The sequence below is a fragment of the Anastrepha obliqua genome, chromosome 1 (assembly GCF_027943255.1).
Source record: "Anastrepha obliqua isolate idAnaObli1 chromosome 1, idAnaObli1_1.0, whole genome shotgun sequence".
Lineage (NCBI taxonomy): Eukaryota > Metazoa > Arthropoda > Insecta > Diptera > Tephritidae > Anastrepha > Anastrepha obliqua.
The window spans coordinates 52,860,011-52,874,338 of NC_072892.1; the positions used below are offsets into that span (position 1 = coordinate 52,860,011).

Below are 14,328 nucleotides of genomic sequence, written 5' to 3' on the forward strand. Positions count from 1 at the left end.
GAAAAATTCTAATACTTATTAGTATTTATGTAAAACTGATTTAAGTGCCAAAAACAGAAAAACAAAAAAAAAAAAAGAAACAACAAAGCATTAAGTGCCAAAGAACAAACAGAAGCAACTTGCCACTCGCCAATATGCCAATACCTCATTTTGTAGTTTGTAAATTGTTCAAGTGCTAATAAATATTATACATTGTATCCGTTCGATGCTTTAGGATTAGTGTAAAAACGTTATAAGATTTAATATATTTTTTTCGGTTGTAAATGCTTTGAAATTGTTTTCGACAATAAAAGTAAGATGAAGGAGAAGACTGGAATCACTAATGGTATTCTAATTGTGCTATCTAAATATTAGCTTGAAGTTAGTACCAATAAGGTTTGAAACTTGGACTTATATGGTTTTTATCAGCCGATGAGTTGCACTTTCATAAAAAAATATAATGAGTACTCAAATACAAAACAAACAAAAAATGATTAAAATGTTAATGTGCTATACATATATCGTTTGATGTGCGCTGTATGTACATACGAGGGGACTAAAATAAGTTCTCTAAATTGAATTAAAAAAGGACACATTTTTTTTATTTCTAATCCTCAATATTTTTTATTTTCTTCTTATAATTAATTTTAATCAATTTCAATAAATTTCTTAATCTGCACATGCACTGTTCGAAACAGTACTCAAAATCGCATTTATGCAGCTTTATAAGTTCAGCATTAATCGCATTTACTACCCGACTAGAATTACAGTGAGGCATGCCGAAGAATCAGTTAGGCCCGAATTAGGCAGGCCTTACTTAGGCACGCCTCACTACTACCTTACCAGGCCCACGTTAGGCAAGCAAAGATTGGCATGCCAGAACAATACCAAATTTGGTTGTGTTCACGAAAGTCTGTGCCAGTGTCTCACTTAGGCATAAATTGGAATCCCTAACTGATTTGTAGAAGGGCACCCGGAGTATTACCGAAGTTCGGTTTTTCGAACCTGCGCCTAATGAGGCAGATGTGTGGCGATACCTTTCGGGACTTGGGCCTAGTTTGGCTGCCTTATGAGGCGCAAATTTGGAATGCGGTTTGCCTTATTTGCACATAATCACCGCCTTACCAAAATTTCTAGTCGGGTATCTCTTCATTGTTACCAAAGACTTTTCCTCTAAAATTTTTCTGAATTTTTGGAAATAACCAGAAATCACTCGGCGCCACATCTGGAGAATATTGCGATGGACAAATTTCTTCAATGCCAAAAAGCGCAGCAGTGTGAGTTGGCGTAATATCGCGGCCAAAGAAGTAACGACGCAGTTCCTCGTTTTTCCTATTTTCAAATAAATTTTTGAGCACTTTTGGTAAGCAGTTTTCAGTATAGTATTTTGCAGTTACTGTCTGAGAAGAATCTAATGGAATAGCAGCAAAAATTTTAGCTATGGTGAAGTAACACTTTTGTTGCTGATATTTACTGTGCGACTTTCATAGGTGCATTTTATCCTTTCGGGCTGCATGGCAAGGGCTACTATTTAGTTTCCGGCTCATATTAAAAAAAAAGATTAGTTACCTATTACCTCATTACGTATAGAACAAAATATCGGCCAAATGACAGCCGCGGCCTCGGCGGCACACCTCTATCCGATGGTCCAAATTTTCGATGATGCTGAGGCATAATTGAGGTTCTATGCCGTTAATGTGCCGAATTATCTTATTGACGTACACCTTTTCTTTTAAATAACCCCAAAGAAAGAATTTCAACGGTGTCAAATCACATGATCTTGGCGGTCAATTGACATCGCCGCGACGTGAGATTACTCGGCCATCAAATTTTTCGCCCAAAAGAGACATTGTTTCGTTAGCTGTGTGGCAAGTGGCACCGTCCTGTTGAAACCACATATCGTTCACATCCATATCTTCTAATTCGGGCCCTAAAAAGTTCGGTATCGTCTCACGATAGCGAACACTATTCACAGTAACTGCCTGACCGGCCTCATTTTGGAAAAAATACGGCCGAATGATGCCGCCGGCCTATAAACCGCACCAAGCAGTCACTCTTTGTGGGTGCATTGGTTTTTCGGCAATCACTCTTATCATTCGCCCAAATGCGGCAATTCTGCTTATTGACGAATCCACTGAGGTGAAAATGTGCCTCATCACTGAAGATGATTTTCTTCACGAAGTGCGCGATATGCATTTTGATTTGAATGCCTGAATAACTTTAACGTGTTTCTCGATTGTGTTCCTTGGTTTAAATTGAGTTAGTCTGGAATTGAAAAATGTCAAATAAAATGCAGAAAAAAACTTGACGTTTAGGTGTTGTTCATATTCAACATTGGTCCAACACCACCCTTTTTATAGCAAACCATTATGCGATATTCGCCATCAACCCTAATTCAGTACATATCATTTACTGTCTCATTCGTAAGACTCTGGTAATTTTTTGCTTCACCAGGGTTACATTTATCTCGTCGGCTGACAGTTTTGGCCGTCCGAAAGCCGTAAAGTATTGCGTAATGTATTTCCCGCTGCTTTGGTTGCTAAATTTCTACTGACACTGCATCTATTGTATTATTTTACGTTTTTTGTATCTATTCAAATCGATTTTTTGAAATTTTAAATAAAATATTGTAAAACTATAAAAAACTAATGGCATTTTAAAATTTTTCAAAAAGATAAAAACTACCATCGGCTTACTGAACTTTTGTTAGTCCCCTCATATATGCATAGTCGATGCTTTTGCTTCAGTCAAAATCTCTTGTCGATTTGGACATTAAAACTATCCGAATTCAATCTCACATATTGCTTCTTGTGAGTAAAAATGCCGACATATTAGCATAAATGCAGTTACGAATTTTTTTGCCAAGTTGGTCACACTTGCCACTAGCTCCAATTGACCCTAATGAAAATCCAGCACAGCTTTTATTTATGTACATATATTCAATTCTATTGCAAAAGTTGTAATATTAACTTTTTGTGATAAGCACAAATGCAGTTAAGGTAAAAGTGGAGTACCTTCATAATCAGCGTAAAGCGATGAGTAAAAGCCGTTATCTAATGTAACAAGAGTTATAAATGTGCCTATCAACGAGCCATATGTTTGACGATAAGATAATTAAAATACAATTAAGTACGAAAATCGATTCGGTAATTTTGCTGGTGATCGAAAAATCACAGTCTATTATTTATTGTCAAAGTGAAAAGTAGATATTTTAAAGCGGTTGTAAGTGAAAGTAAGCGATTTGGAATATGTCAGTGTTGGATTGCAAAGTGCAGTTGGATAATCAAAAAGATATATATGAGCCGGGCGATAAGCTTACAGGGCATGTAACCTTAACTTTGGAAGTGCGGCTGCTACTCAAAGGTACGGTTTAAATTTTCTATGTATGAGGCGATTAGTCATAGTGAGTAACCATCTCCGCGCACGTTTTTTTTTTGGTGAAGTAAAAAGCCTGTGTTTTTTTCTTTGTTTCGCTTTATTGATAATTAATAAGAACCAAATAAATTTTTTCACGCAGCGGCAGCTATAAAATACACAGGTTTTGCTGAAGTGCAATGGCAAACGCTCCTGCCACCGAAGAAAACTAAAAAATCAAAGAGAAAAAAGAAGCAACAACAGGAAACATCGTCCGATGCGGAAGTACCAGAGCAGCGTTTAGAGGTTTACACAAACCGTGAGGATTTTCTATCCAGCGTGAATTATTTTATTGGCTCAGAGGAAGGTAAATTGCATTTTAACTTTTTTTTTCTTAGTCATCTATTTCAAATATCTACACATACAAACACATGCAGCGACTGCACGAATCGTTAATCGCGGCACCTACACCTACCCATTCAGCCTGACGTTGCCAGAGAGTTGTCCATGCAGCTTTGAGGGCCGTAATGGACACATTCGCTATATGATTGAAGTTTTTGTCGATCACAAGAATAAACGTGAAATCTGGTATACACAACAATTACGTGTAGTCAAACCACTCGATCTCCGCCATTGTCCAGAAGTGACCGAACAGAATTGTGATGTGCATGTCAAGGAGCAGAAGTTTTGCAGAATCTTTAAAAAATCATTAGAAATGGTTGTAAATTTACAACAAATTGGCTTCGTGCCTGGCGAAGCGCTCTCGGCACATGTCAAAATACAAAATCACGGCAAATTGAGCTTAAAACAAGTAACCTACGAATTACATCAAATTTGTCGCATAACTGCTTCGCATGGACACAAAAATACCAAAACACAATATTTCCTCACCAATCTGGCTAAAGCAGTGCACAACTTTGGCGGCACTCAAAAGTGTATGGAGGAACATTTGCAGATGTTGTTAGTACCTCAAACAGTGCCAAGTTCTGATGAGAATGACTGCCGCTGCCTGCATATTAGCTACGAGTTAAGTGTGTGGCTGAGCACGAATAAGGCAAAACGTTGGCTCCAAGCAAAAATACCTATCACAGTGGGTACTGTGCCATTGAATAGTGTAGAAGAAGCGCGCCCCTGGCTAGGAACAGAGCAGGAGAAAATTTCCGAAGAACATTATGGGGATTATTTGAGTAAGAGTAATTTATTATCAAGTGGGGTGGAGGTGAATAGCTTTGTGGAGCCCACAGCTCCCGATCCGCCTGAGACACCCGAACTGAGCATGTCAATGATGTCGTTAGGTGAGTGGAAGCAAATAATTTTAAATGAGTAATTATCATTCTATCAGAAAAGTTAAGTTAAGTTAAGTTAAGTTAAGTTAAGTTAAGTTAAGTTAAGTTAAGTTAAGTTAAGTTAAGTTAAGTTAAGTTAAGTTAAGTTAAGTTAAGTTAAGTTAAGTTAAGTTAAGTTAAGTTAAGTTAAGTTAAGTTAAGTTAAGTTAAGTTAAGTTAAGTTAAGTTAAGTTAAGTTAAGTTAAGTTAAGTTAAGTTAAGTTAAGTTAAGTTAAGTTAAGTTAAGTTAAGTTAAGTTAAGTTAAGTTAAGTTAAGTTAAGTTAAGTTAAGTTAAGTTAAGTTAAGTTAAGTTAAGTTAAGTTAAGTTAAGTTAAGTTAAGTTAAGTTAAGTTAAGTTAAGTTAAGTTAAGTTAAGTTAAGTTAAGTTAAGTTAAGTTAAGTTAAGTTAAGTTAAGTTAAGTTAAGTTAAGTTAAGTTAAGTTAAGTTAAGTTAAGTTAAGTTAAGTTAAGTTAAGTTAAGTTAAGTTAAGTTAAGTTAAGTTAAGTTAAGTTAAGTTAAGTTAAGTTAAGTTAAGTTAAGTTGGTATAAGCCAAGTTGAGATAATCTTAGTCGTATTAAGTTAAAATAATTCGAATTAAGTTAAGTTGGTTTTATTATAGTTAAGTTATGTTGAAAAAAGTTTGGTTAAGTTTAATTACGATAAGTTGAATTAAGTAAAACTTAAGTTAGGCTCCGTTAAATTTCATTAAACAGTTTATAAATTGTTTTAAATCCACTCTGTATGTTGAAGAACAAAGAAGGTCATTATTTTCTAAAAGCATCGAACCTAATCCATCGAATACGGGCACAACCTGAAGTTTTATTTTTCTTACGACAGACAATCCATACAGGTTTGTCACACATTAAGATGTTTGAACTATACAAAATTTACCAATTAACGCTAGTTGTCTGTATTTCTACCTACAGGTATTGGGCGAAATTTTCATGCACTAAAGTTGACATTTTTCGCACAATCGCCTTATCGCCTCCGAAAAGTTGTTACAGATTTTTAAAAAGTCAAGTTTTCAAACGTTTAAGTTTTTCAACTTTTTTTTTACTAATTATAAATGCATCAGATTTGATTATATTTGGAAGAGTTAGCCGGTTTTAAGTCCTGAGAAGGAGGAACGTGGCAATGCAGTCAGTTTTATGTCAACCGCTAAGCATGAAGGTCCCAGTGTTATCGTTAAGCAGTTTTAATCTTTGGAAAGATGGCTTTTACTTATGGCTACGTAGAAATGTTTGCATACCCCTGCGCTGGACATATTTATTAGAAACCGCATGATGTTTTCCACTAGTTTTGGAGCACTTTCAGGGTTACTCTGGTTTTGATTGGCTTCTGCCAATAAGGAGCTCGCATCTCTTCGGGACAGTGCTTTTGGATGACCTAAACGCTTTTTGTTTTCAGATGCACCAAAGTTGTTGTAGATTTTTGTTATATGCTGAACTATTCTATGACTAAGGTCCAAAATTCTTCCGATTGCATCGATTGATTTTTCTGCTTATCGATTGTTAGGTAACAGCTGTTGGATTTCAACAGCGATTTCTTATCTCATCGAAATTCTAGAGTTCTAGCACAACAACAAAAAAAACATCACAATTTCTCGCATAGTTAGAGTTTATAGTTATTTTTTGAATACTTTGGTACAGCTTTTGAAAAACTACGTAAAAAAACTAAAAATATCTGAGGCTATACTATAAAGGCCATAATTTTTCTGAATAAAACTTTTGCTTTGTTATCTTGGGCACATTTCAACACAGCTTCAAATTTTTTCCCATATGTGGCTTTAACTACGGAAGAACGATAGGACATCAAAGCTCTGAAAAAATAAATGCATTACTGGGAATTTTACGCCACAAAATATATGAATGTGCGACCTGCTGGACACAAACAGCATCTGTGACCTTGTTGTAACATAAAAGCAAGACAAAAGCAGCTATTAGAAAGGAATAGCCAAGGCAAAGCTTTCGCATTTTCTATATCGCTGTCATTAAGCTGTCGTACTTAATATTTTTTTTTGTATTGTTTTGCTATCCTTGCGTCAGCCTTAATATTCGCAGGGAAAGTATAGCCGCAGCAAATGAAATGTGGTTGGGTTAAAAATGACTTCGCACCATATATGTAGTAACCGTTGCTACTACGTGTGTGGCGATTCCACTAAAAATATCCCTCTTCTTCTCTTGGCTTTTTCCCTCCACCCCGGGACTGCTTCCGCATTGCTTCGAGATAGAGGGTCAAGACGGCCTCTTTTTTCGGATAATATCCTCCATAAAATTTGTGGCGGCATTCCATTTTTCCTCGTCTGTCATTATTTTCTCGATAATTTCTTCAGGTGTAAATACACCAATAGCTCGTTGCAGTCCACTTTTCTCCTTGTTCCACCTCTCGCATTTAAAGAAGGTGTGCTCAGCATCATCATACTCAGTATCTCCCTATATGCAGTTTGGTAGGCTCACTTTTCCCATTCGCCACAAATACTTGCGAAAGGACCCATGTCCGGACAAAAACTGTGTGAGGTAATAGTTAGCCTTACCATGCTTTCTTTTTACCTCCTTTTTTAGATCGGGTATTAGTCTCGCTGTCCGTCTACCGCACCGTTTAGAGTTCCATCTTGCCTGCCAAAGTGTGAGCGTTTGAACTCTAATATCGGAGAAGCGTGGTACTGGGATTCCTATGTTTTTTGCATCCCATCTCCGTTTGCGCTCTTGTGCTAGAATATCTATAGGGATGATTTCGCTGATAACTAAAACCGCTGCTTCAGATACTGTTCTGTATGACGAAGCCACTGAGAGCACAGGTGCGTTGCACAAATGAAAATCTTAAAGCAATTTCAGACGCTGGTTTGATATACGCTGCAGATAGACTTTATTCCTTTCCAAAAAATAAAAGCCTGTGCACTTGGTAAATTAACCAAAGGTTACATATAACCAAGAATTTTGTGATACTAACTAATAAAACCAAAAACAGCCCTGTGCTTTACAAAACTCAATGGTGAGCAATGGAATGTAAACAGAAGTCAGCTGTTTGATGCCAAAAACTAATGAAGGAAGTTCCCCAAAACTTAATAATTTCAGTTTTCCATTACTCTTACAGAATTTTTTTATTTATATAGGAAAAAACTAGAATAAAATAAAGAAATTCAGATGAAACTGTTTTTCTGTAAAAGCGAATCAATATTTTCATTTCACATTTTTCATTTTAAATTTTATATTTTATATGTTTAATATATTTTAATTTTTTATTTTAGTTTTATTTTACTAATTCGAGGAGATTAGGAAGATCTTTTTTCTTTTTTTTAGTCCATTTATAAAAACTTGGTTTATAGGATTTTTTTTACTAAATTTTACTAATTAGTTTACATGATATAGCACAATTTAGTTATGTTTCAAGCAGCTGTAAAGAACGATGCACAAAATCGGTCAAAATTGGCCCGACTGGGGATTGTAAAAGATCATCATTTTCTGACAGCTTTGACCTCGCTGAATCGAAAAATGACACTTAGAATGTTGTAAACCCTGGGGAAAGTGTTGAAAAACCACCCTCATCCTCATAATCTCAAAATATGAATATAAACTGTAAAACATTTTAATACAAAAATAGCACGAGTTTTATTCTCATATATTATTTAATTTTATAAGCAATTATAATTAAAAAGATGTAAAATCAGATACACCCTTATCAGTTTTAAAAAACCACCCCTTTGCACCCTTACATTGAGTGAAGTAATTATCTATTGTTTTAATCATTTTTTTCATCCCAAGATTATTGTCATTAATAATATTTTTTCTCTCAAGCGAGCTGATAATTACCCCATAGAATTTTAATACCCCCTGCTATTTTTGAAACCACCTCTATTATATCCTTCTTACAAAATACAATCAAAAGTGTCCAAAAAGCCGAAAGTTGTTTCTTTTTCTAATCCATATAATCTTTGTCCTATATGAATGTTAAAAAGACTCTAGTAAACTTCAAATTCCCCACACTAAAAAAACTCACCCCCTTTACACCCCTTATATAAAAATAAATCATTAAAATTCCCAAAAAAGCGTAAGAAATCTATTCTTTTTTGCTTTCGTTACTTGCTTCTTGACCTTATTTCAAAAACATTCTAATCAATTTAAGGAGCACCTGATGGCTTAAAAAACAACCTTTTTTACATCCCTTAAAAAATAAGTAATATTCAAAACTTATATACTGATAAAAAAATAGTGTTAATATTGTCAATTTTTTTAGCAAAACCACTTGGTAAAAATAAACAAGAATCTGTTAGCCCCTGGTCATATTACAAAACTACCCCTATCATTTGCTTAAAAACACTAATAAGGTTCAATCCTTTTTCTATAGTACCCATCCCTTTTGCAATAAGAATAATAATTAAATCATTAAAGTTCACCAAAAGCAAGAGGATCCTATCACATCAGAGAACGAATTTTCTTTTCACCCCTTATAATAAAAAAATTAGTTTTTTACAAAAAATATGTTTTCAAATAACTCAATGAATTTATCAAAAAACTATATTTGCCGGCAACTACCCTCGCAGAATAAATTAAATAAATGTTGCTTTATGTCCCTAAAAACCGAGTATTTAAAACATATTTTTTGTAAAAAACTAATTTTTTTATTATAAGGGGTGAAAAGAAAATTCGTTCTCTGATGTGATAGGATCCTCTTGCTTTTGGTGAACTTTAATGATTTAATTATTATTCTTATTGCAAAAGGGATGGGTACTATAGAAAAAGGATTGAACCTTATTAGTGTTTTTAAGCAAATGATAGGGGTAGTTTTGTAATATGACCAGGGGCTAACAGATTCTTGTTTATTTTTACCAAGTGGTTTTGCTAAAAAAATTGACAATATTAACACTATTTTTTTATCAGTATATAAGTTTTGAATATTACTTATTTTTTAAGGGATGTAAAAAAGGTTGTTTTTTAAGCCATCAGGTGCTCCTTAAATTGATTAGAATGTTTTTGAAATAAGGTCAAGAAGCAAGTAACGAGAGCAAAAAAGAATAGATTTCTTACGCTTTTTTGGGAATTTTAATGATTTATTTTTATATAAGGGGTGTAAAGGGGGTGAGTTTTTTTAGTGTGGGGAATTTGAAGTTTACTAGAGTCTTTTTAACATTCATATAGGACAAAGATTATATGGATTAGAAAAAGAAACAACTTTCGGCTTTTTGGACACTTTTGATTGTATTTTGTAAGAAGGATATAATAGAGGTGGTTTCAAAAATACCAGGGGGTATTAAAATTCTATGGGGTAATTATCAGCTCGCTTGAGAGAAAAAATATTATTAATGACAATAATCTTGGGATGAAAAAAATGATTAAAACAATAGATAATTACTTCACTCAATGTAAGGGTGCAAAGGGGTGGTTTTTTAAAACTGATAAGGGTGTATCTGATTTTACATCTTTTTAATTATAATTGCTTATAAAATTAAATAATATATGAGAATAAAACTCGTGCTATTTTTGTATTAAAATGTTTTACAGTTTATATTCATATTTTGAGATTATGAGGATGAGGGTGGTTTTTCAACACTTTCCCCAGGGTTTACAACATTCTAAGTGTCATTTTTCGATTCAGCGAGGTCAAAGCTGTCAGAAAATGATGATCTTTTACAATCCCCAGTCGGGCCAATTTTGACCGATTTTGTGCATCGTTCTTTAAATTTGAATCGTTCAAAAATGTATTTAATTATCAAAGGAATTTGACGTATTAAGCAAAATTATGAATTTTTTGATTGCACAGAATTGGGTTCTAAGCTTCACAATCTGTGGTGGGCTATAGCTTCATCAAAAATTTTTCTTCAGTTCTGTGTGTTCATGAAGATCTAATTCGACGTCATGTAATCATCTCTTTCGTAGACGTCCTCTTCTTCTTACCGATTGGAGGGTGTTAAAATAAAAGATTTCCTAGCATTTCGCTCTTTCGGCAATTCATCTAATTCATTGGGCTTTGATAAAACGTATTACAGTATTTTAATTACCGAATTTATTTTTTCTATCATATTTTAAATTCCGTGAACGTCGGAAAAAACTGTAAAATAAAAAAAAATATATAGGTATAAAAAAAAATAATAATGAAAAAACATTCATAAAACTATAATAAAGTAGATAATTGAATCATCTGATTTCTTGCATTATGACCACACCTTAATACAGGGTTTGATTGAAAAGTTATGAGCCTTCCCGCGTGGAACGTCTGCCAAGCGATCAACCGAATAGGCTGGTGGGGGAAAATGATCGTTGGACCTTCCCCTTCCACTAGAAACTGGTCCCAGTTCGCTGGCAACAGAGGTGCAGTCAACATTGCTCCGCACGTGAAAGCTGTTTTAAAAGTGTGTTAGGATTTTGCAGTGGCGAAAATGCAGCGATCGTTGGAGCAACGTTACTCGATCAAATTTTGCGTAAAGCTAAACAAAACGAGTACCGAAACCATTAGGCTACTCAAGGAGGCTTACGGGGACCAATCTCTGTCCAGTGCACAGGTAAAACGGTGGCACAAGTAGTTCAAGGAAGGCCGGGAGGACGTCGAAGACGAACAGCGAAATCCAAGGTCAAAACCATGCTGATCATCTTTTTCGACTCCCGAGGCATTGTCCACAAGGAGTTTGTACCTCCAGGACGCACTGTAAACGCGGCATTTTACAAAGAAGTGCTCATTCGGCTGAGAAACCACGTCGCCCAGGTTCGGCCCGAACTCGTCAACAATTGGTCCCTTCATCACGACAATGCGCCGGCGCACACCGCCTTCCTCTGCACCTCTGCATTGGCCAAGATGGGGGTTCCGGTGCTTCCCCAGTCTCCCTACAGCCCCGACCTGTCCCCTCCGGACTTTTTCTTGTTCCCGCACCTGAAAAGAAAGCTGAAGGGGAGGCGTTTCGACTCCATCGAGGCGATCCAAAAAACTGTGACAGCCGAATTGAACGCGATTCCGGCGGATGAGTTTAAAAAATGTTTCCTGCAGTGGAAGGACCGCTACCAGCGGTCTATTGACGCTCAAGGGTCCTATTTTGAAGAATATTAGTTGTATAAGCCAAAAGGTTTAATAAAACTGCTTAAAAAAATAAGGCTCATTACCTTTCAATCAAACCCTGCATTTTTGGTTTACTATATTTACATGTTGTTGAAATTTTATCATATTAAAATTATTTACCACTTGCAGCTTCTTCTTCCTTCCGCGAAGCTGAATACCTACCCAAAACCAAATTCGATGTCGACACCAAGAAATCAAAGCACAAGAAGGATTCTAATCAAACTGATTTTAAACCAAAATATCTCTACTACGACATGAATAATGGATCTGCTGCACAAAATGTTGAGCTTACTGCCTCCCCATATACTACAGTATCAACAACAACAACAGCAGCCAGTACGACTGATGAACAAACTGAAAGGCGAAATCCAGAAAATAATGCATTTGGTGAAGTCTTGCAGCAGTTGGCTAGACAAATGCAAGCACGAAGAACTATTACTGAAACATGAATGTTTAAAATATAACAAAATACATACATACACAAATACATATATAACACATAAAAATATTGGAATAACCCTGTAATCAAGTTTACTAGTTAAAAACGACCGCACAACTAGTATAAGTCGCTGACTAGTCGAGCAACTAGTCTTTTTTGCATGCAAGCAACTGTAGTGCAATTCACTAACTTTAAACGATTCGACAATTGCCATTTTTGTCTACGAAATTTGTCAAATTAAATATCAAAATGATCGCAAGGCCGAATAGCAAAAATTACTATCGTTAGCATATGAGCCAAGCTCTTAAATTCAACTATTTCAGTATTTTTTTCCATTTTATGTAAGTAAAATAAAATAACTATTTAATAGGAATTAATGTTTAATTAATAATTTTTGTGCATATTTTGCTATAGGATTTAATTTGATAGCTCCTAAAAGAAAATGCACTACAGCCGAGCAACTCAATCAACGATTTCTTTTGCAGCTTGCCAGTCCACTTAGATCACAGAAAACCTCACCTTTGTGCAAAACATGAAACAATTAGGAGTGATGGCATCTGCTGCTCGGCTAATGGAGGACTGGCTCATGGATATTGCCCATTACTCACTAACGGGTCGTTGATAACATCTAATTGTGAAAAAGGCGTCTGTAGCTAGAAGATAGTAATTAATATACAAGCAGAATTTAGTATTCAAGAAGCTTGAAGATGAAAAGATTTTCTGTCTAAAATGCTGTTATTCTGGAGCATCTAAATTGACTCGAAAGCTGAGAAGTTATGTGCTCAGCCCAGTCTGCTGTTAACCGTAATAGTTTTTGGAACTCTCCTGCAGCCAAATGGAAAGGAGCAAACGTCGATCCATAGTTTGAGAGCCACTAAATCCTCTCCACGCAATAAATCAAAGCTAAATAATTAATAACTTTTTAGCAATGCATTACGTTGGGAAATAAGTTCGTAGCTTTTTCACAAAAGACTTCTATTTAAACAAAAAACAATAATAATATCAATCAGTTAATCAATGATATATTCGCCGTTGCTGTTTACAACCTCGACCAAATTGTTAGTTGATGACGTTCCGCCAAAAATCGTCCGGTTTGGTGTCAAAGAAGTTGTTGGATCAGTTTTTAAGAACTCCTTTGATATCGAAGGTATGGTTTGACAGGAAGCGGAATAGATAGGAATCTGTTGGTGCAAGGTACGGAGAATACGGCGGATGTTGAGGGACCTACCATTCTAGCTCATGGAGTGCGGCTTTGACGACTTGTTTTGTCGTATGTCGTGACTATGGAGTTGTCGTGAAGAAGTATGGTTTGACTATGTCAATCAAGTCTTTTAAGTCAAATAGCCTCATGCACGCAGCGTAGCTGGGCAATATAGAGCTCCTTGTTGACCGTAGCATGCTTTTCAAACATTTCCCACTGCACCATGTTCTCCCAGTCCGACCAAACACATATCATTGTCTTGAATGAAGATCCGGATGGACTCTCGGCTTTGGCTTATCTCGTGGAGGCATCCACTACTTTCTTTGCTTCACATTTATGTATAGGCACCATTTATTATCTCCCATGATAAAAATCACTGTTTATGAGCGCGTGCTGCTTGATGGTGGGCGAGATGCTAAGAAGCAATTTGAAGGCGACTTTCTTAATTTTTCATTGAGCTCGTGAGGCCCCTAGGCTCTCAATTTTTCGGTAAAAACCATGAACTCAATGTGATTGGGAATCGTGTTATGATCGCAGTTCATTTTTTCCGCCAATTCACTGCTGGTTTGGCAACCGGTTTCTTTTAAAAGTGGCTTGAGACGTTTTTCGACGAATTCAGAAGGCCTTCCGCTGCGGGACGTTTCATCTACGTCAAAGTCGCCATTTTTGAATTTTACAAACCATTTCTGTGCTGTAGCCTTACCTATAACACTTATTTTCCCGTTTAAGTTAACCACACCGAAATTGAGGTCGTCTAGTTTGCGATAATCGACTTGTTAATCCATCTGTTTTTGTCTTTTCGATTTTTATTATGAAACGGCTTACCGAATAGCAAAATCGTTAAAATTCTGGTTAGGGAAAGATAACTATGCGATTATCATTGAAATACAGGGTGGCTGATGAAAGCCGCTACCAAAAAAAAATTGAATAACTTTTTTTCTTTTTAAGTTATCTGTTCCATTTTTGTTTTAATTTGCAGATTG

At 35.6% G+C, this 14,328-nt stretch overlaps 1 protein-coding gene across 1 annotated transcript; it reads left to right on the forward strand.

Annotated features, from left to right (window-relative positions):
• The first annotated feature begins 3,227 nt into the window (after positions 1-3,227).
• On the forward strand, positions 3,228-12,154 carry LOC129252710 (arrestin domain-containing protein 17). The gene is made up of 4 exons (XM_054890957.1): positions 3,228-3,342; positions 3,497-3,700; positions 3,771-4,628; positions 11,835-12,154. Exons 1-4 carry the CDS (start codon positions 3,228-3,230, stop codon positions 12,152-12,154), a joined length of 1,497 nt encoding a protein of 498 aa, XP_054746932.1.
• Positions 12,155-14,328: the final 2,174 nt, after the last annotated feature.

Coding starts and splice junctions, on each gene's coding strand:
- LOC129252710 (XM_054890957.1), top strand. CDS start 3,228: ATGTCAGTGTTGGATTGCAAAGTGCAGTTGGATAATCAAAAAGATATA. Junction 3,343..3,496: donor AGTGCGGCTGCTACTCAAAG/GTACGGTTTAAA, acceptor TTTTTCACGCAG/CGGCAGCTATAAAATACACA. Junction 3,701..3,770: donor TTTTATTGGCTCAGAGGAAG/GTAAATTGCATT, acceptor AAACACATGCAG/CGACTGCACGAATCGTTAAT.